We start from the raw sequence: 21,973 nt of genomic DNA on the forward strand, positions 1-21,973 counted from the left end.
CACGCAAACTAGATGAATCGTTGAATCCAGTTCCTGCAGACGGACCGGTTTAGACGGAAAACTATTTAAGGCCAAAACAGCTGCTTTGATTGAAAACACAAGTCAGAGGCTCACATTTATTTTAAAATGCACATAAGCAGCTGGTAAACAGCCATTCAGCTGACATGTGTTTAAAAAGATCTGTGTCAATAGTGGTTAAGGATCATCTGGCAGCTACGTAAGTGTGTCAGCGGCTGAAACACTGGATGGCGTGGGCAGAGACAATGGCTGTGAAGGCTTTTTAGAAAAAAAGGAACTGCTGTCTCTGTGGTGTAGCGTCCAGGCAGGCCACCCACCAGGGGAGAGGGTCTGAGGAATGCTTTTTACTGGATTGCTTGTCATGTCCCCCCCTTCTTCCACCCCGTCATTCTCCTCAGACCTACAGTGTTTGTGTGTGTGTGTGTGTGTGGGCATGTGTCAGGAGCGTCATTACATACATTACCTGGGAGAGGAGAGGAGAGTGTGTTTGAGCATGTGAGGACCGCTGAGTGTTTGTGTGTGTAGTCAGTGTGTTTGCCTGGACGTGGATTTCCCACGTGCTCTGTGACCACCGGTGTTGTGGTTCCTTTTTTTTTACAACCCATTTTGCTTTGCAGAATATTAATAATCTATTGATTGTTTCCACCACAGCTTGTGTTAAAACAGTTGTGTCAATCCTTTTTTTGGCGACGGAGGTAGCTGTGTGAAGTTAGTTGCCTCAAGTGATGTCATTTGAGTCAGTGTCTGGCAATAAAAAAGTTTGAACATTAACGAAAACAAAACTGGGACGGTTACAAAGACGTGGTTTGGACAGACCCTCTCCTTGTCTCTGCGTGAGGGTAACGGCTCGAGGCCACATTAGCTTCTACCAGCACGACACATGACGCTCTGACCAAACTGTTGACAAGTGAGTTGCATTGTGGTTAGCGTAGGCAGCAGGTTTTTAACAAGGTGGAAGAGTAAGTTTGATTAAAAAGACGAGATCTCTTGGTTCTGTTGCATCGATTTTGAGTATGACAGACTTACAGGAGTGCAATGTTAAATCAGCGGAGTAGTCCTGAAGTAATTTTAAAACAGAAATACCAGGAATTCACCAGCTTCTCATATGTTAATATTTGCTGATTTTCTTCATTCTTTGTGATGGTAAATTGAACATACGTGGGCACTGGACTCTACATCGCTCAGCTTGGGCTTTACTAAATTGTGATGAGCATTTTTCTATGTTTTATAGACTAAACTCCCGACAAAATAATAGTCAGATTTATTGCGAATGAAAATAACTGTCAGTTGCAGCTCTTTTCAAAGTTTTATTAAAGCTTCAAGGTGTGTTTAGGCCAAACATCCCATTCAAAGTCTGCCCCCAGCTCTTCTTCTGCCCTCTGGTTAGGTTTTTTTCTTCTACCTTCAAACTATAAATTGTGCTTCTTCTACAATCGAGAGGCTCAGTGCCAAAATGAAAGGGAATAAGAACAGATTAATGGATGTTTGGCAGCCTCTGGTTGGTCATTTTCCCAGTGATCTAAGTAACTTTATCCAGGAGGAAAAGCACAAATTGGACAGAAGGAGGTTTCTGTGTAATACAGATAACAAGTGGATATGCTTGTACACGTTAGTAACTGAGGAATAGTGTATGCTTGTGTGTAAACTGTCTCCATTTTAGGATCTTTAGAGTTTCTTTCTTTCCTCCCTCCCTCTTATAGCTCAGGGCTACAATATTTGGTTGTAATATTGTTGGTATTGTAAAAAAGGCAGAAGTATGAGAAAAAGATAAAAATACCAATAGTCATCAGCGATCCTTTGCTGCTGTGTGTAACTGTGAAACATTGCTGTTCTCTAAGAAACCCTCCAGACTGAGCACTATGAGTTTGCCGCCACTAGAGGATGCTTTACCTCTAGTTTGAGTCGTGCAAAGCAGCAGAGAGAGGGAGACTTGGGCAGATAGTTGGCACTGGTTCATAAACAACATTAAATAGGAGACGCCCTGTATCCACAATATCCAACTGTACACATATAACAATGCCGGTTACTGTAACTTGTGGTTGTTAAGTGTTTGTAGATTCGTTTCACTTGCACCATAACAAACAGCCAGCAGGTTGTGTCTATATTTGCAGTTATCAGACAAGTGACAGGTCACAGGGTGTGTGACCGAGGGCGACATGCTCCGATGCTGTTCAAAAGACCGACACTCAGCACAACATCTCTAAACTGGACCAATGTAAATGCTGCATGGTGGCGTGTGTGTGTGTGCGTGTGTGCTGCAGGGGTTAAACTGTGTGCATGAAGACAGGGTGTAGCCTGGCTGACTGGTGGTGACAGATAATGGGTGGGGATCAAAAGGTGTCACCCACATCTGATGTTAACTGTCATACAGTTATAACCTGATCTGGCTTAACAGATTGTCACAGATCCTACACCTTCCTTTTATCTGACGCACTGAAGGCAGAATATATTACAAGACGGCCTTGTACCCATTTTTACAAGAGTTTCATTGTGCAAAGCACTTACCTTTGGGCTTGTGCAGCACGCGAAATGAAAACTGACTTTTCAAAAATAAATAATGCATTTTACCAAGTTGCTAACACTGTATTTTTTCATTTTAAAGTCATTATGAAATGATGATGTGAAACAAGAACCAATTCTCCTCAAAACGTATGCAGAGTATGCATTTTTCCACCAGTTGCAGTTAGACAAGCAGACATATGTCTTTGAAAGTGAAAACTTTCATTTTTATCTATGAAATATACTGTAGTTAGTTGGTAGAAATGTCTGACATTTTATTCTGAGTAGAAATTATTATTTATTTATTTATTATTTTGTGTGATCTATCACAATGATTTTATTGAGCTCCTCGATTATCAATTATTTCAACCACTTGAGTAAGTTTACTCATTGAAAACACGAGCTGTCAATGGTTTTTCCAGGTTTAAGAAAAAGTCACAATACAGTGACTGATGTATTATGATTCAATTCAATTCAATTAAATTTTCAATTCAATTTTATTTGTATAGCCCAATATCACAACAGAGTGTCTCATAGTGCTTTACAAAGTGATGTATGATGATGTAAAGTACTGTATATTGATAGATTGATGTATTATCAGCTAAATCTACTACTGTTCATATGATGGTATTCTAGTATTATTATGATATCTGCATGTGTAATTAGCGTTTTTTATATTGCAGCTGGTGGAGCCAAAGTCAACTACTTCTGTAGTAGTGGGTAGTTTAATCTGTAATGTTGCATCATATGTTATTAAAAGATCACATCTTGTTTATAAAATCTTAATCCCCAAAGTAGCTTGAGACTGTAATGGGTCAAATGCTTGTAGTGAAATAAAAGGCACAATATGTCAAAATGGAAACTAAACTAAAGTAAATGCTACTTGTACTTAACTAAAGGAGTAAATGGAGTAAATGTACTTTGTTTCTATGACTGCCGATGGCAAATGATTTATAGTGTTTACTACAGTTTTAATATAAGTCTTTATTTGTACAGTGCAGGTTGTGCAAAGTTTACATTGTATATCCCAGCTTACACATGCATACATTTGTTATCTCTCAGAGCCTTGAAGCTGCATTTATGACTTTGATAATGTTGCACTAACAGGATTATTAAGACATCTCAGTCATCTTGGAGGTACAAAAGAAACTCTCTTACCTGACCTAATTTTTCCGGTTGGATTCTTGCAGGAGGACATGAAAGAATCCACCAAGGAAAATGAATAATGTATCTATCGCCTTCTTCTATTTGCTGCGCCGAGTCCCTGCTGCGTCTCCTCCATATTGTGAAAACCACGGCGAGAGATGGCGGCGAGGTAAAATAGATTGGTAAGCAAGATGTTAAGTCATTTCGCAAAATCCCTCTTCTTTCATAACAGCTTTCTACCGGCGTCATGTTTTTGTCTTGAGCTAAAAACCAGAGCTTAATGAAGAGAGAGTCACCAGGGCAATAACTATTTCTTGGTATTTATTTGAATAAATTACATTGACTTATCACATTTTTTTTCTTTACATCAAGCATACAGTCTTAAAATCCAGTGCAAGAGTAAAATAAAAACAGAAAACAAACAAAAAAACAACCCAATGACAATCATGTGCAGCACAGAATCCCTCCTTTCACGTTGCTTCTGGATTATATACTGTATATATATCTATACTGTATGTGTATACTTTTGTCACAGTTACAAAAATAAGATACGTTACTGTAGATGCGCGACTATACACACAAGGTGAAAACAAAACACAGAAAAGCTGTACAGTCCTCATTGAGGGCAAAGATACACACGATTGTTAAAAAAAAGTGAAAGAGAAAAAGAAGGAAGGAATTGTATCGCCTTTAAAAAATAAATAAATACATGACCGTCTGTAACTGTATCGTTAATCTTCCCCAGCCAACAAAGTCTACTGTCTGTTAAAGTTGTGCTTCCCTTTAAAAAAACCAAAAAAAAACATTTAATATGGGATATCGGTTGACTTTGCATCATTTATTGAAATTCTATTGAATATAATGAATTGGTCCTTTGATTAAAGAGACATCCATGTTTGTTTTAATATTGAACACTGTCAGAAACAGTATATATCTTATATACCTCAGCATCAGAGGTCCTCTGTAGCCCCGTCCCTGTGCATAACATGTACAGTATGCAAACCCAAATACGCACCCCTCCCCCAAAACACATGCACAACATTACTACAAGATGGGTGAAAAAATAGTGTTGCCTCTGCAGAGAGGTTGGTTAGTACGCCGTCGACATTGCAGAGAATAAAACCCCGGGGATAACGTGTTGACTACAGCACAAGTGCTCACTAAAACATGTACTGGAATAACTGAGGTTGGTCTGTTTTCTAGATTATCAGTACATCAGTTAAAGAGGGGAAAAAGATCCCACACAATACTGCATACAACCATATAGCTGGTTTGGGAAAATTAAACGTAACGTCTTATAGTCTTATCTATTTCATCAGGTCTAACGTGACATGAAAGGGGTAAACCAGCGGTTTTTAGTCATTATGTTGGAGAAAGGGGTTTTTAGTGAAAGTTGCATCATTTAAATAAATAAAACATTCCCAACAAGACAAAAAGAAATGATTTCTCATTCCGTTCGGCCATTTGTGAACTCCTGGCTATGTCTAGTTTCATCTCAATCAATGGCTTATAGACAGCTAAACTACACAATACTAATTGGACAAGTAGGGATGCAGCAAGTAGAGCGACGCCTTCAGCTGCAGAAAAAAGTTGCCCCAATGAGCAGTTAAGTCCTATAAGTTATTATATCACAATACATCAACCATTTTTCACACAAGCTGCTGATAAAATACACGTTGGAGGATTGAAACTTATGCACCATAGTTTTCTTACGTCACTTCAAACAGTTTAAACTTCACAATTTGTGGTTTTGCAAATCATGTCATCACTCCACTAATCACTGGCTCAGATAAGTAATTTCACATACTTAAAAATACAGTTTCGCGCCTCCTGATAAAAATACCAAAGAACTACAGATTGCTAGCTTCACCCTGCAGCGTCAAGCAGATTTAATGACTCCGTGCTGTCTTGAAATCTTGAAGCTAAGTTTGGAGTTGATTCGGGTTTTTGCAGGTAACTTTGGTATCTAAATCACATTATGACCAATCAAGCACACATGTTGATATGTAAAAAGTAAAAATAATATGGGTAATCTTGGTTGTTAGTTATCAACTAGATGAATCTGTCTACAACTTTTGTCAAAACTCTGAATAGTTGAAAAGCGAAGAGTTTTTTTGAGCATGACAGGAGATGTTGTTTCCTCAGAAACTGCCCGTGCATGCCCAGAGTAGACTATCATTAGAAAAAGGAATATTTCAAACAAAATGGAATCTGCTCAACATATTTTTTCATAAGATAAAACGTTAAACACTTGAAACCATGCTTGACCTAGGGTCTCTAACAAACATGAAACACGTGTACCAGTTTTTTTTTTCTAGTATGTGAGAGAAAAGTTACTACTTTTTACTGTAGAGGTTCCACTAAGTACAGTGACTGAGAGAAAGTGAGATTTTTCAAAGCTGCTCTGACAAACTCACGGAAATTATGACGGACTGACAGCCAACGTAAACTGAGACAAAAGCAGAGACAGAAATGGATAAAATGACTATGGAAGCCTGAAGGTACCTCCTGGGACAAGGGGAAGCAGCGACATCAACTCTGATTTTTCCTCAATTCAAGTTTTCACACTAACTTGGTGCATACTTGCTTTAATCAATCTTTGTTCACATCTTCGTTCGTTATTGTGTTGCTGCTGCTTTGACTCCTGTAAAGAGGAGTGCAGGTGGTTGGTAGGAATGTTTAGGAAAAGGTTACTGGGAATACGTGGAGAGGGGGGGGGGAGGATTTGTTTCGCCACCGTTGCAGACACAGCCGGTAGTGGTGACGTCCTAGTGGGGCAGCGGCACCAGGATATCCACGTAGTTGATGGGGAAGAAGCCGGAGTTGCCGTGCAGCATCCCCTCGTACCAGTTTTCGTCGATCTTATTGGTCAGGGTGATGATATCGCCTTCCTTGAAGCCTAGCTCACCTTCGTTCTCGGGGTCAAAATCGTACAGTGCGCGACAGCAGGGCTGGTCCATAGGGGCTGGACAAAAGAGTTGGAGAGATAAGAGAAGAAAAGGAGAGTTTAGAAGAGGACACGGGATGCTGCATACAGATTAGAGACATGAAAACATGTGAAAGGCTCACCTGGAGACCTGGCTGAAAGAGAGAAAGAGAAGAGGAAGAAGCAGAGAGGAGAGAAGAGAGACACAAGATACGACCATCAGTGACATTAAGATAATACTGAGGCATAGAAATGTTTAAAGGAGCAGTTCAAGATCTTGGGGAATACAGTTATCTCTTGCTGCCGGGGAGTTAGATAAGAGGATCGACACAAATCTCATATCTGTCTGTTGAGGCTACAGCCAGATGTCGTAGCTTAGCTTAGCACTGAGACTGAGAATGGGGAAAGTCAGTCTAATATGGTTTCCTAGAGAAGTGCAGGGAAGCGTCATTGTGCTCTTCTTTCTGGGCAGATGTTCATATTCGTCAACCAGTCCGCTTTCACCCCTTGAGGCCTTTTCTCTTGCAAACCCTAGAAAATGTTGTTTTAACTGTTCAGATAAAACATTAATCTCAGCGTTGTGTCACTTGGAAAAGTTAGTTTGTGGGTGTGGAATGGGCTCATTGTTGCCCCTTGTGGTCATCGGGAGAATAACATCAACTGCAGTACCTGAGAGTCCCACAGAGACAAAACCTGCCTAGCAGCATCTCTAAAGCTCTCTAATTAACATTATATCTGTTTTGTTTAATCTGTAAGCGTAAAGATGACAATGCATCATTTTATAAGGACTTTCTTGGCTATCAACAGTTGTCAGACAAGAAGTCGAGACTCCAGGAAATTACTGCTCCCCGACTCAACTAATGACTTAATGAGCTTTCGAGTGTTGGTAGGCGGATTTTGTTACCTTTGGACAGAACCAAGCTAGCTGGTTCTCCCTGTTTCCAGTCTTAATACTAAGCTAACTGGCTTGTATTTAACGTTCATACATGTCAGTCGTATCAATCTTCTTATCTAACTCTTAACGAATAACCTGATCAGCTTGTTTCCCAAAACGTCAAACTATTACTTTCACGATAAAAGAAAGATAAGCAACTGATTAAAAAAAAAAAAAAAAAAACGGGGACAAAAGAGAAACCAGGGGTTAGACAGAAACGGCACTGCAGACGAGCTGCACTGCTAACAAAAAAAGTGGAAAAAAAAAATACACTTCCACAAAGAAAGAATTTAAAGACGGATAAAATTAAGAGTGATAAAGAGATTTTGCATCTCTCCTCATGTCACTCTAGCTCACCTGGAGATCTTGCTGCAAAGGGGAGAGGAGAAAACAAAGGTGAATAAAGAGCAGTTTACGCTTAATCTTCTAGATTTTCTAGATGGATAGATGATGAAGCGGTGGGTGGTAGAGTAGACGCAGCAATGATGAGGTCAATAAACAAAGCGAGGAGAAACACAAGTTGGGTGACGGATCGAAAGAGAGGCAGACAGACAAAGAAACAGGAGGATAAGACCGATCAGATTGACAGGAGAACAAAACAGAAACACCAAATGCTCGTCCACCGGTAACCTTTTCATTATTTCTGTGGGTCTGGCATTCTTTGAACAGCGAGCGGACGGCATCTTGTTTTTCTGCTGTTTGTATCATTTGAGTGCAACAATTTTGTTATGACGAAGACACAGAGAGAGAGAGAGAGAGAGAGAGAGAGAGAGAGAGAGAGAGAGAGAGATGGACAAAAGAAACGAAGTGATGGAAGAGATATCTCTGTATCTCTCCGGGGATTCACTTTAGTCTCACCTGGAGACCTTGCTGCAAAGAGGGAGGGGGGAACAGCACAAGGGAAGGAGGGGAGGAGGTGGGAGGGAGAAAGCAGCAGAAGTAGTTTTAAGTGTAAATGAAAGGATGTTGTTAAAGAAATGAATTCATGTGCACACAGACGGAGAAACATATTGACAGATAAGTTTGACCTCTCTCACCTGGAGACCTCGCCCCTAGAGAAACAAACAAAAATCATAAGGGGGAAGAAAAGAGTGCAGAGTTGTATTAATTTGTTGTGGATTGACGGATATTCTGTTCAGTACAGTAGAGCTGGGAAAAAGAGACAAAATTAGCAAACACAGAACGTAAATTCTCAAATATCTGCCTTTTTATTTTCCTCAAATCAGGACACACTATGTTTTCATAGTGTGTCCTGCATATAAGCTGTGTGTTATGTATTTCTGATCTCAATGAGACTGTTTATATAAAGAATAAACTGAATACTGTCTTTCATTTGTAGTACTGATTAATCATTGCAGCCGTTTTGTTTTGTAAAGAAAACACACAACAAACATCTGCAGGAAATGTTGTGTTTCAGCAGCTTGCTATTATAAAGTTGACCAGAATTAATCAGCACACATCATGAATATGCTGTGAATATGTTGAACTGATTGCATACGCTATGAATATCTAGATTACTCTAACTTTACCCTGCAATGCATTATATTACATCTACCGCATTGCTTGTTTCTTTATTTGTTAGAAAAGACCCACCAGCATCCGTACTGGCGTTTATTTGAGAATTTACAGAAAAAATAAAAAAAAGAGACGGTTGTTAAAGAAAAGAAGATCATGGATAAATAGAAACTAGCCCAGAAACTACCCTTTGCAGACAAATACAACTGTAAATCTTTGTTTTTCTGTCCTCTATTGAAACAGAAATGCACAGTGAGAGATACCACAGTGGTATGTGGGAGCAGGACTGGTTTCTGGGCAGGTTTCTGAGCTTTGAGGTTTGCACTGTGGGTCTCACCTGGAGAGCGAGCACTGTGGATGCCTCCATTGTGGTTCTCATTGATGGAGAAATCCAAGGACGTACGTGGTTTAGGAGCAAACTCTTTCCTCGGTTTGGTAGAGGTGTCCCTTATCCTGAAAAGTGGAAAACACAGAAACCCTCATTGCATAAATTATAGAGATTACCATTAACGACAGTCTGCTGGACTGGTAAGTAACGGTCCAGACATGGCTCAGATTCAACATGTTACTGTAAGTGCATCCAAAAACAGGAAAACAACCCAGCGAAAAAAGGCAATGGGAGTACTAACCGTTCGTCGATCTTACTGGAGAGCTGTGTGAGGATCTCGGCAGCCCGGCTGTGGTACTCCACCTGAGCTTGTACCAGCGCAGCGAGCTGGCTCACCTGCTCAATCTGTCAAAGATACACAGGGTCCACTGTTACATACATATCAATATACTCTGCTAAAAGTAATAACAGGTGATGAACAGCAGGATCACACAAGAACAACAGTGGCTCAACTGGTAGGACTGTTAGAAACTTTCAACAGTATCACATCATCTTCCTCAGTACATGATCTTTGCAGAGGAGGTATTGAATTGTAGATTGAATTGAGTTTTTAAAGCCAACATGGAACAAGAAGTCCTTAAAATGCTCTGAAAAAATGGTAATCCGAACATCTACTGTATGACAACTAGACAGACTTCATCTGGTGAGGAAGACTCTGTGAAATAATAGAAAGCCCCAGGACAGCTCCTTTTGGCTCTTGCGGTGAGATTGTTCTGCCAACTTACAGGATCAACTAAAAAATATTAGTGGAGCTTTCATGTAACATTTTTTTGTCAACTGTAGAGTAGACAGGGGGTTTCAGATCATGACCATCCTTGATTGCCACAGTTAGAGGAGGACAAAAACGCAATGGGAATGGCTGTAGCAGCTGGCCACAAAAACAGTGGGAAGTCCAAGATAGTACAGTAAACTGACTAAGTGAACAGATTGAATAAACACCAAAAAACAAAGCGAAAAAGCCTGGTCGCGTCATGGCTGAATTAACCAAGCAAAGAGACAGGTGACTGGGGTTTAAATGATCCTTACATCGCTCTCCAACAGGTTGAACATGCTCTGCTCGGCAATCTCCTTGGAGTCGTCGAATTTCTCTAGCGCCTGTTTGATCTCGTCCTCTGTCACTTTGCCCTGACGTTTCTTCTTGTAGTCAAAGTCCAGACGCCGACCCTCCATCTTCTTCAGGTGATGCTGCAGAAAGAAAGAAAACCATAAAATAAATCTTAATCCTTGACCGAGAGATCACTTAGATTATTAGCTGTTAGCATCAAAAGTTCCCCACTCGCACCTGAATCTCTTTGAGATCTTTTTCGTGGAGGTTCTGCAGTGGATCGATGAAGTTCTGCTTGACCTCCATGTCCAGAGCGTCTTTAACCTCTCCAAGCTCACGCAGGGATTCCCCGACATCAATCAGAGCAAGACCTGTAAAAATAACGACATATTTAGACACTAATAATAAACACATGCAGGAAAAAGGTTCATCTCCAGTAACATTATTTTGAAGACAGGTATCTCTATTTGAACAACATTTTAATGCCTTCACTTGTGAACCAAATAGCAGAGCAAACTTCAGCCTTCTTGTCTGGAAAATAGACTCATGCATTTTTCATAGCAGTTTTACTGCCTCCTTGAGGGAATAAAATTATGCCACTTTGTACTCTTGAAGCATACAAAAGACCTGTTTGTGCCTCTTCATTCTGTGATAATGTGCCGCAGCTCACCGAAGTTAGACTCCTCTCCGAGCTCCCTCCCAAACCTCTGCATGGACTCTCCCAGGATGGCCTCGGTCTGTGTGTAGCCCGGTCCCTTCTCCTGTCCCCGCATACGTGACATGGAGTTCATCATGCTCATCTTGGCTCTGGTGGCTGTGAAGGCAAAGCACTATTGAAACCAAACACCACTGGGCTACAGGCTACTGGCCTGAGGTGGCAGTTTGAGTCAAAATGCTCGACTGTCATTTGTTGTTTGCAGATGACTGCTGTAGTATGGCATGAGAACAACAACAAAGTGCAGTCGCACTATTTGAGGACATTTAAAGGTTCAAACAGGTCAATGAGTGCCTTATTACACTATTATTCATATGTGGATTTCTTCTTTAAACTAAAACTGATCACAAAAATGTCAATGGAATTGTTTGTTTGATTGCATTGTTTTGTTTGACAAAGCAAAAGTGTATAAACTGTGTTTTGCCTGTTGAGTTTCCTCTCAAATAAAAATAAAATATCAAAAATCAATCAATGAATCAATGTAAGTAAAATAAAATGAAATGAAAACGAAAAAGGACAGCTGGTGTATTTTACCTGGGTTTGGCTGCAGATACTCAGTAGTCTTGGTCATGATGTCCAGCACTGCCCGAGCAGTGGTGTCCATCTTCTGTAAAGCACAATGTAAAACAACATGAGGAAGGAGACGGAAACACGGTGCAGAGATAACAGTTCAGAGAAGATGTGGATAGTCACAAAAAAAGATTGTGGGTGAGGATGAGAGAAATATAACGACAATAAAACAATTTATCCACAAAAATGTCATTTAACAGCTTGAAATGCGAACATACATGTTTTTTACTGTATTATTGCTCATATATGCATTATGTCCTTAACCACCCCTGGTGTTTTCAGGCAGACATGCACAAGATGCACACATCTGGAATAAATACTGTTTATAATAAATAGTGGCATTGCTGGAACATGTTGGCCAGTCTAAAAAAAAAAAAAGAAAAAAAAAACAGCAGCAGTGAACATTTCTACAGGAGGCGGTTCTGCAGAAATAATCGTTCAAGGGTTCAAGGTAAATGTGCAATTCGCCATTTTAAATTAACTTCTTTTTAAAGTCATTTTTCACCTTTACTTATTCAGTGAGGTTTCTCTGCAGGGCAGCCCTGGGCACACTCACACAGTTACACACATTCGCACCAGGCATCTGCAGCAGAGCAGTTATGGTTGACAGTCTTGCTCAGTGGAGCTTCATTTTTCGATTTCCCCTCCCAGATTTATTTTGTCAGTCCAGGGATGGAAACTGTGACTGTCCAGTCACAAGCTGACATCTCTAACCTTTAGGTCACCACAGCCCCAGACTTCTGCAGCTTCCCAGTGTTTACATTAAATTTGAATGCAAACACTGGTGCGACTTCTCTGGTAAAATTATTAGCCAACTGAGAGTTTTGTTTTATTTGACCAAAGACTCGTAACATTTAGTAAGGAGCCATGTTTACCACAGAATGATCAGCAAGTACTTCTGTTGACTCCCCATTAAATAGTGGAGAGAAAAACCTTCTCTGACTGGATTAAATAATGGTGGACAATTGGAACTTCTCAAACATGAAAGCAGAAATGGCTGGTGTGATATTTATAATGCATCTGCACAAGTCCGTTGGGATCCCACATTTCGATATCATAACATCTTCTGGTAATCTGATAATAAGCTTCAGTGTTGGTTTACGTTCTCAACAAGGTGATAATTGAAAGAGTTCAGTCTTGCCTTTTCCATTTCAGTGAAGTCCTCATCGAGCTTCGTTCCCTCTGCGCCACCAACTTTCTCGCTCACTTTCTGCAAAACAAACAAAATGGAAAAAAAGCATGTTAGGCCAAATGCTTAAAGCTTAAGTCAATCCACTTCCAAATGCCCATACTAAAATGAAGTTCATAAGTGAAATGACATGAAAAAAGACGTCAGCAAAAATCTACTGATGATTGCTCAAAGGAACATCCTCAAAAGGTTTTGTCATGTCAAGTAGTCAAATCTCACTTTGGAATTTGTATGATTACTTTCTCGGACTGTAGACGCCCATCTCAATATATTATGTACGTATTAAAAACTGCAGCCTGGCTTACAGGCTTATGAGGTGAAACAGTACTAGTCTGATGCTGTTCTGTAGTGTCACTGACATGTATTTTGGGAATGGGAAGGAATAGTTCGCCCTGTCAGCATGTGCACCAACATCGCAGGGTCACAAACTCTCTATCCCAATTAAGATAATGTCATACAACATATGCGCAAAACATCAGCCTGACCTTGTGCTCTGCACAACAGAAACCCATTTCATTAATGATCACACTGAACCTCCCCTCTCACTGTAATGGCTCATGGATAACAACGCTAGGAGTGTGGTAGTTTTCTTGACAGAGTTTATGATCTTTAATGGAATAAAACCACCATTCATGTGCTGTTAATGTGACTCTAGAACTGCCAAACACTTGTCTGTCTACTCTTGACTACTTGTTGCAGGTTGTAATGTGTCTTTAAGTTCAGGGCAGTTCAAACAAAGAGTGATTTTCTTCCTTCTCAGATTGTTTCATTTGAATTATATTTACACTGAAAAGATTTAAAAAAAAGATGTAGTGTTTATGAAGACAAAACACACAAAATGAACATCATTTTGTTTAGCTAATGCATGTTGTCACTTCTAACTCATCTCAGTGACCCCTCAGATTTACCTTGGAGCTGGAGCCCTTGTGAGAGATTATATGCACAAACAACAGATGCATGCTCACACACTGACATACAGTTTGCAGCTGACGTACTGTAAGTACACATATTTGTACTTTTTCTGCACATACACTCCTCTAACTCCATCCAGACTCCCCTCACTGTAATGGAGAGGCTTTCCAGCACTGCTAGAGAGGAAGAGAGCGAGATAACAAAGAGAGGAAGAGATAATGCATCAACGCACTTAAACAGTAGGCCCTTATAGCTTAAGACATGGCATAGATCCACGTGCACAAACATACACACACAGAAATAACTCCTCTGGGCCCCTGTCCGCTCGCTCTCTCAGTCTCCGTCTGCTGATAATTTTTCCAGCTCTGCCACCATCCAGCTTCAGTCTGTGATGTAACCAGATGGCTCGAGGGGGCAGCAATCTGACACAACGAGGCCAGACACGGCCCTCAGAGGATCGACTGGGGGAGGAAATCTGGCTTTCATGGAACGTCACAAAGCGTGACTAAAGAAACCATGAAAGTTAAGGTCAGTGGATGAAGTCTTTCCTCGAGTAAAAGACAAACAAACAAAAAAAAAAAATCACCCTTTTTTTTTGGCTTCTCATTTTTCAAAAACAATATTTAAAGACGCTGAAATAGGCAAGTAGATGTAATGTAATTAAGCGAGTGATTTTTTCCAAAGTTAAAACATAGAGGGGTGATCTGTGACAGACAGAGAAGAGGGTTCATACGATTAAACCTATGACAGCAGTTTATGCAGCGTAAGACTTTCTGAGGATTGGTGCTCTGTGAGTCATCTTAGTCTCTTCTGATCCCACTTGTCAAACAGCTCAGTATTCTGACAGCGATGCAAAAAACACACATACACACACTCAAAGCCACACACACACACACACACACGGCAGGAATCACATTTCCTGTCATTAGTTTCACCTACACATCAACACAATGTCGTCAAATCCTCCTCGAGCTGTTCGCCATGGTGACAGGTACCTGCCCGCACCTTATTAGGTGTAGTGAGCACCATCATCGTCATTCGTAACTTCCTATTATTTCTCTCACTTATTTTCTCCTGCCTCACAATGGCAACATCACGACACGGGGACAGTGATGAGCCGAGCTGTTAACGCATGGCTGTAAAAAAAAGCATAGCGCTTTGCACATGTTTGACATGAATAGTGTTTACGTGTGTGTGCTTGTGAGCCACAGCTGTGCCACCATAAGCCCTGTACATAGTGACACTTGTGGTGTTCACTCTGGCTGTCTAATCACATACTGTACTATTTTACACCTGAGGATATAATATGAGTCACATGTAATGTTACTGTCCAGTTTCAGAAAAGATGCCACACGCCTTTTAGATATAAAACACATTCACTTTACACCAGACACACACACAGAGGCTTCGATGAGTCATCTGAGCCGAGATACGTGTGTTTAAAAATGACAAGGAGGAGGATAATATATATAAAAGGAGAATTCCTTTTGGAGCCGTAATCTCTTTTCTCATAATATACAGCAGTGCGTAACGGCTGTGCGTAATGGCAGTCGCTATTTTGGTGCTATTGGAGGATATTGCCCATAATTCCTCTCTCTGCAGAGAGAATTAGTCTCTCTGTGTTCCACACCAGGTTGAGGAGACTCATGTTCAAGAACAGCTGTAAGATTACTGACATTTGTACAAAATAATTCATTTTATGAAGAGATTTTGTAATTTTGGGGAGGAGAGCAGGTTTACTTAGTTTTGTGTCCATAAGTGCCAATAATCTAAAATCAGCAGCCTACATATGCTGAATGTGAAGATACAAAGAATCATTAATTTGAAGGGGACAAATTAGTAATTTATAATAATAATAATAATAATAATAATAATAATAATAATACAGGGCTGCAACAAACAATTATTTTTGTTATCGATTAATCTGATAATGTTCTCAATGAATCAATTACTTCTTTGTTCTATAAAATAGTAAAACCTAAAAATACTATACTATTTATGATCACATACAACAAATCGTTATTATTGACAAACTGAAACAATGGTAGAAATTTTTGCTTCAAAACTAAAACAATATCAAATATTTGCGAACACATTTTCTGTCGACCATCTTATGAATGAATCAGATAATCATTTCAACTCTAGTACAAAATGATCTAACAATTTAGCTCCCATACATGTTGTAGACCATTTATGGACAGAGGAATGTGGAGGCACTAGCAGAAATACAAGGTCTTAGCCCCCAAGGCTCTAGCTTAACTAGATCACATGTTATACCTGGTAAGTAATAAGTGTCCTGGTACACAATTGGTCGTGCTGGTACTCAGAATGGATGAGTATTGGTTCAATTTAAGGACTGGTTTACACATCTGATCCCTGAGGGGAGTGATCAGTACCTTTAAGGACCGATATTGACGACTACAACAGCAAAGGCATTAGAGGAGGTCTTGGGAAAGAAAGACTTCCCTCACACAGTATTCAGAGCTCTAAATTTAATCCTATCATATTTGTGTATATCAGTCTGTGTGTGTCCCACATCTACGATTTCTTTGGCTTGGAGGTAGAGCGAGGGGAGGCAGTCAGAGTCAGTAGAAGTCAGTTATTTCTTCAGCTAAATTAATAAAAAAAACAACTCAGTCAAGCGGTTCCTGTGGGGATATGCATATAGCTTGGCAGGGGAAGAGCAACTGAATGAATAAAAATGAGCTGTTGGTGGCTGTTTTGAGTAAGTGGAACAGTGCTGCTGTGCACGCTGCTGCCCATGGCTGCTGTCAACGCATGTTCAACTCCCAGACACTTGCAAAGTGGAGAGCAAAGACAGAGCTGGTGTTGTGCTTTGATGGCTGCAAGCTGAGGAGACAGCAATTTAGTGCAGTGATGGAAGGGAGATGTATGCCAGAGCAAACACACACACACACACTCAGAAACACAAAGGCTCCATATATGGTGCATCACAGCCAGTAACCACAGGGCTGATGATCGATCCGTCAGCGGCAGTGTCGTACTACACGCTAAGTAAATGCGACCCATGCCTCCAGTCTGAACCGGAGAAACGGAGATCTAAAACGTCACTGTGCCTTCACACATAGCCTGTCTCTTTTTGTCCCCATAATCTGCCCCTCACCCTCACCAGCCTCACCCTTTTTGCGTCCCCACCCATCACTCTCCCTTAGCCCTTCCTCTCCTCTTTTCCTCATCCTCCCTGCAGGATAAGGACACGGCAAGGTGAACAGAACAGCAGTGGGAAGTGAACCTCGCAGGGATAAGTAAAATGCACATTTGGCCGCTGAGAAATAACAGCAGCGGCGTTGATTATATGCAACCTGCGACGTCACGTACACAGCACTCGTAGTCGTAAAAGACTGTTGTGCACAGTGCTGATACATGCGGGTAAATGCACATGCAGCTGATTTGTGATGCCTCCAGACGAAGAGGCAATGCAGGGATAAGGTTTCACTGCAGAGCCTCGGCTGAGCTCTTCCTAATACGCTGCAGCCAGTGTATCCTAGGTTATCTAAATATAACTGAATTTAAGGCATATAAAACATCCTCTGCGTTTGTCTGATATGGTTTTTCTACAAAAAAAAGTTACAAATATCTTAAAATGCACTCATCCTCCCTCTTGAAAATCCAGAATCTATAAATATTTTCATTTCAAGCGTTTAACTGCTGGACACAAGATGTTTCCTTCTTCACTAAAAAGGTCAATTTCACATCACACTTATGTCAGCTTCAAATTAAACTACGACCGGCTTTCATGCTCGTGCATGTCCACATCTTAAACTCAGATTTACGGAGCGCACAGAGAAGCCCCCCCCCCCCCCCCCCCCCCCCCCCCCTTCCCCTTCAGCAGATGAATGTGAAAACAGCCTCATAGTGTCATTCATCATTCTGCACAGTGAGGCTCAAACATCCAAGTGATGTAACAATGAGCAACGCACATTTCTGACTGGAGGGGAAACTTCAACACTAAATGGATATGTGCAGAGCAGAAAGCAGCCAAAGGGACTTTAAGTCCTCTTCAGTGAAAAAATGAATCTCAAATTCAATGAAGTGTAATCGAGAAACAAACAGGAGAAATGAGAACAGTTAAAAGTAATATAAACAAGACCATGTCTGCAGCCATGCTCGCAGCTCTGAGAGGCAGTTCTGAGCTAAGTGCTCAGTATGATAACATGCTCACAGTGACAAGAAACGCCAGAGCATCCTCAAAGCAATTAGGATTCATCGTCTGGGAGCCGTGAATGTCTGAACAAAATTCAGTCATAATGCAATTATAAAAAACAGATTTTTCAGTCTAGACCAAATTGGCATACCATCATAAACATTAAGAGAACACCGGAATAACCGGTTAGCTGAAAATAAAAAAAGGTCTGGTTCACACAAGGATTGAGATGCCTCTCATCACTCTGCCTTTTTCTCTCCAACTGGCACCCATGTGAACCAAATCGGACCAGATTAAAGATGCTAAATGTGGAGAGAAAAATAGCCCAGAGATCTTGCCACAGGCCGCAGGGTGTCCTCCCTCCCTCCCTCCCTCCCTCCTCCATCCAAAATCTCTTGCATCGTCGCATGCACTGATCAGACAGCAGGGCGCGTCCTGACGTGCTCTCACTGTGGATGTTTTAAGAGTAAATCAGTGTTCATTAAGCCTCAGGTGACACAAACAAGGTGGACGAAAGCCGAACACCAGCCTGACATAACAGGTCAGCCTACAGTGTATTTACCGCTGAGGGGGGGTTCTGTTCTCACAACCACGAAACCTGTCTGAGGGCAGTGGATTTTACTCTGATGATAAGAGGTTTAAGCAAGTCCAAACTGATCTAAATGAAAATCCTCAACTAACAGGATCAGCTGACTTATTGTCTTCTTCTTTTTTTAACTCCAAATATTGTTAAAATCTATTGTTTTTACTGCTTTCACATGTTTAAAGGAGCTGTTCAACATTTTTGGAAATGTGTTTCTTGGCTTTCTTACTGAGAGAGACAAAAGGACCGACACCACTCTGTACAATACATATGAAGCTACCACAAGTGGCAGGTTAGCTTATAGCTTATTAGAAAAACTAAAAACAGGGAAAGAGCTTGCTTGTCTCTGTTCTTTGTTAACAAAATCCACCATCCAGGGTAAAAGGGGTGCTGGTGGGTGTGTTTAGTTTCCAATGGAGAGAGCCAGGCTAACTGCCTATATGTCCAGTCTTTATGCTAAGCTAAGCTAAACATCTCCTGGGTGTTACCTTTAACAAGAGTGGTATCTATCTATCTATCTATCTATCTATCTATCTATCTATCTATCTATCTATCTATCTATCTATCTATCTATCTATCTATCTATCTATTTTACTTCACTTTATTTATATAGTGCCAATTCATAGCAAGTGTTATCTCAAGATGCTTTCCATAAAGAACAGACCAAACTCAACGATACAAGGATTCAAAATTAAGGATTCATGAATCTTCACAAGCGAGCATCAGATATTATATTAGGAGACAGTGGCAGGAAAAAACCTGTAACCTGTAACAAAACCAGGCTCAGAGGTGGGGGGGATTTCTGTCGAGGTCCGTGTTGGGTGGGGGTTGGATAAAAAGAGAGAGAGAGAGAGAGAGAACGAGAGAGGCAATTCTTGGCAAATAAATGTACTTTACAAAATACCAAACTATTCCTTAAGAAAGAAAATTTCAGGAATTTTAAGAAAGTTTTTTGTTGATGAATAAATCATGTTGTAATTTCTCCTGCTATCCCCCAAAAAAACAAACAAACCAGGTACTGGACCCACTTTGCTATTTCTAACCAGCAAAGACAATTCATCTGCAGGCTGACAGTATTTTCTTTTCTATAAAGAGAAGTGCCCACGCAGATTAATGAAGCACTCCTGGCAAACACAAGAGAGTTTAAACAGCAGGGCTTTAACACCTGTGTAAAACACCCTGAGCTAATACTATTAATTGGCTGAGGAGGAAACCGACCGGCGACACACACATGAGGCGTCTGTTGTTGCCTTTAAACGGAAGTACAGGATTAAATTACGCTACTGATTGCAGAACACACTGTGATCAATACGACAACATCATATTTAAACATGCACACACAAGCCTGAGGTTATGATGTCGGCTTATTTGTTCTCGTGCTTCTGCACCCGTTTTTTGTGCTTTTTCGAAATCATACATAAATATGATTTGAAAAACACTTGTGGATTAGCAAATTCATCCTTTCAAAAGAAGGATTTTCAGGAAAAACAGTCTCCTCCGCTATAAGCTTAATATTTTAGCAATTTTTTAATCCATTACTTCGTAATTCTTCGTAAACTTCAACCCCAGTGTCACAAAATAATGAATTAATTCAGCTTTACTTGTTATATTTCCTTCTGTGTTGATGGCATGTTAATACCAATATATGATTGGTGTCTATATTTGGCACGTTATGATCCATTAACTCCATTTTTTCAATGGGGTGGTTAAAAGTTACATTTGTAATAAAAGGAATACCCAAGGACATTGAAAAGATGTGGGGTTCATTCATGGACAAACTGACCACGCTTTTTTCATGTTGTAAACAAAAAAAAAGGAAAAAAGAAACAAGGAAAACTAAAAAAACAAGCTTCACTTACTACTTATTTTTCCTGGCATTTTAGCATGCTAACATTTGCTAATTACCACTAAATACAAGAATTTAGTGTATTAAAACAGGATAAAAAAAACCAACATGATGGCTTTAAGTTGCAAATTAATTAAGATTCTGTATGTTCTTGATGTATACATGAGGTCCATCTATACATCACCTACTGAGATACATACAGTACGTACTAAAGTACTGGAATAAGGTAATTCAAGTCACAATCTCTTTACTGCTGTGCACCTAAAGCATCAGTCAGTGCATCTTTGTGCTGTTCTATATTTTTTTTAACATTCACAACTGCACTGTTAGCATTAGCATTGGTCACATGGCACCCAATGTGAGGCGCTCAAGTAGTGTGCTGCCACTCCCGCCACTGCTACTGCTGCTGCTGCTGCTGCTGCTGCTGCTGCTGCTGCTACTACTCTACTCCCCCCCGCCTCCTCCCTCCTCTCCTGCTCACTAGTCTAATCCTGGCTGGGCACACAGAGGCCCCTGCTTTAAATACGCCCAGGGTGGAAGAGAGAGATTAAAAATGACAAGAGTGATTAGTGAGGCTATTAGGAGGACAGCCCCTGCTGCTGGACAATAACAGGAGGATCTGACTCTTACTGACAGCACTGAAACATCTCTCCCCTCCTTCTCCACATACCTGCTTCATAACTGCCCCCTTTTACTCCTTTGGGGGCGAAGCATCTCTCATGTAGTCTGTAACACGGTAAAACCGATAGATTTTTTACCATTTTCTCTCAGTTTTCGTGTTTTATGTTGTGAGGGAAGTGAAGGACGATGAATGTGGACAGATATAATAAAGAAACAGAAAGGAAATTTGACAGCGAACTGCCAAATCTTGAAAAGTCAAAAACAATTGTATAACAATGCCCAGAAGATCTCTCTGTTGTTTTCTTTTTTTTTCTCCATTTTCCAGCTGCCTCTCTTATTTGTTTCCTCTCTTTCCACCTCTGCTTTTATTGCCCCCTTTTCTCTCTTCTCACCTCCAAATACCCTCAAGACCTTATTGTTCTCATGGTCACATTTCTCATGCAACTTCATGCCGAGTATATTCACTTCTGGACTGTGACTCAACAACACGTCTGACTGCATTCACTGCATCTGAAATCCACGCTGCCTCTGTTCAACCTTGACTGACCAGGATTTCTGAGGACACACGGTAGCACCAGTGAGATCAAACTGGATGGATATTAACTCTTTATTTAGAGGCAAACCTATAATTGTCCCGGCTGCCCTGAGAAACACACTCGTGGAACTGAGGAAAATCCATATGTTATTCTTAAACCCCGGCGTTTAAAGCTAGTGTGGGGGTGGCTGGTTCCTGCTCCAACTACAGCTGTTTCAGGATCGTAGTAATCCTGCAGAACATCAAGGCCTGAAGCAGCATTAATGGGGACAGAATTCAACGGTACACCTCTTGGTGATGTTTTAACAAAACACTGAGATAAAAAGCAATGCTGGTGTTCTCACAGAAACCAAAAGTGGCACTGGC

At 40.6% G+C, this 21,973-nt stretch overlaps 1 protein-coding gene across 1 annotated transcript in view; it reads right to left on the minus strand.

Annotated features, from left to right (window-relative positions):
• Nucleotides 1-6,423: 6,423 nt before the first annotated feature.
• Nucleotides 6,424-21,973, minus strand: part of sh3gl2a (SH3 domain containing GRB2 like 2a, endophilin A1) — a 31,382-nt gene continuing 15,832 nt past the window's right edge. The window contains exons 2-10 of the mRNA XM_070827708.1: nucleotides 12,898-12,966; nucleotides 11,721-11,793; nucleotides 11,142-11,285; nucleotides 10,709-10,842; nucleotides 10,453-10,611; nucleotides 9,668-9,771; nucleotides 9,376-9,491; nucleotides 8,382-8,393; nucleotides 6,424-6,628 (exon numbers count right to left, since the gene is read on the minus strand). Coding sequence (XP_070683809.1) covers nucleotides 6,432-6,628; nucleotides 8,382-8,393; nucleotides 9,376-9,491; nucleotides 9,668-9,771; nucleotides 10,453-10,611; nucleotides 10,709-10,842; nucleotides 11,142-11,285; nucleotides 11,721-11,793; nucleotides 12,898-12,966 — 1,008 coding nt within the window. The 3' untranslated portion in view covers nucleotides 6,424-6,431. The remainder of the gene's footprint in view (nucleotides 6,629-8,381; nucleotides 8,394-9,375; nucleotides 9,492-9,667; nucleotides 9,772-10,452; nucleotides 10,612-10,708; nucleotides 10,843-11,141; nucleotides 11,286-11,720; nucleotides 11,794-12,897; nucleotides 12,967-21,973) is intronic.

The sequence above is a fragment of the Pempheris klunzingeri genome, chromosome 3 (genome assembly GCF_042242105.1).
Source record: "Pempheris klunzingeri isolate RE-2024b chromosome 3, fPemKlu1.hap1, whole genome shotgun sequence".
NCBI classification, from domain to species: Eukaryota; Metazoa; Chordata; class Actinopteri; order Acropomatiformes; family Pempheridae; genus Pempheris; species Pempheris klunzingeri.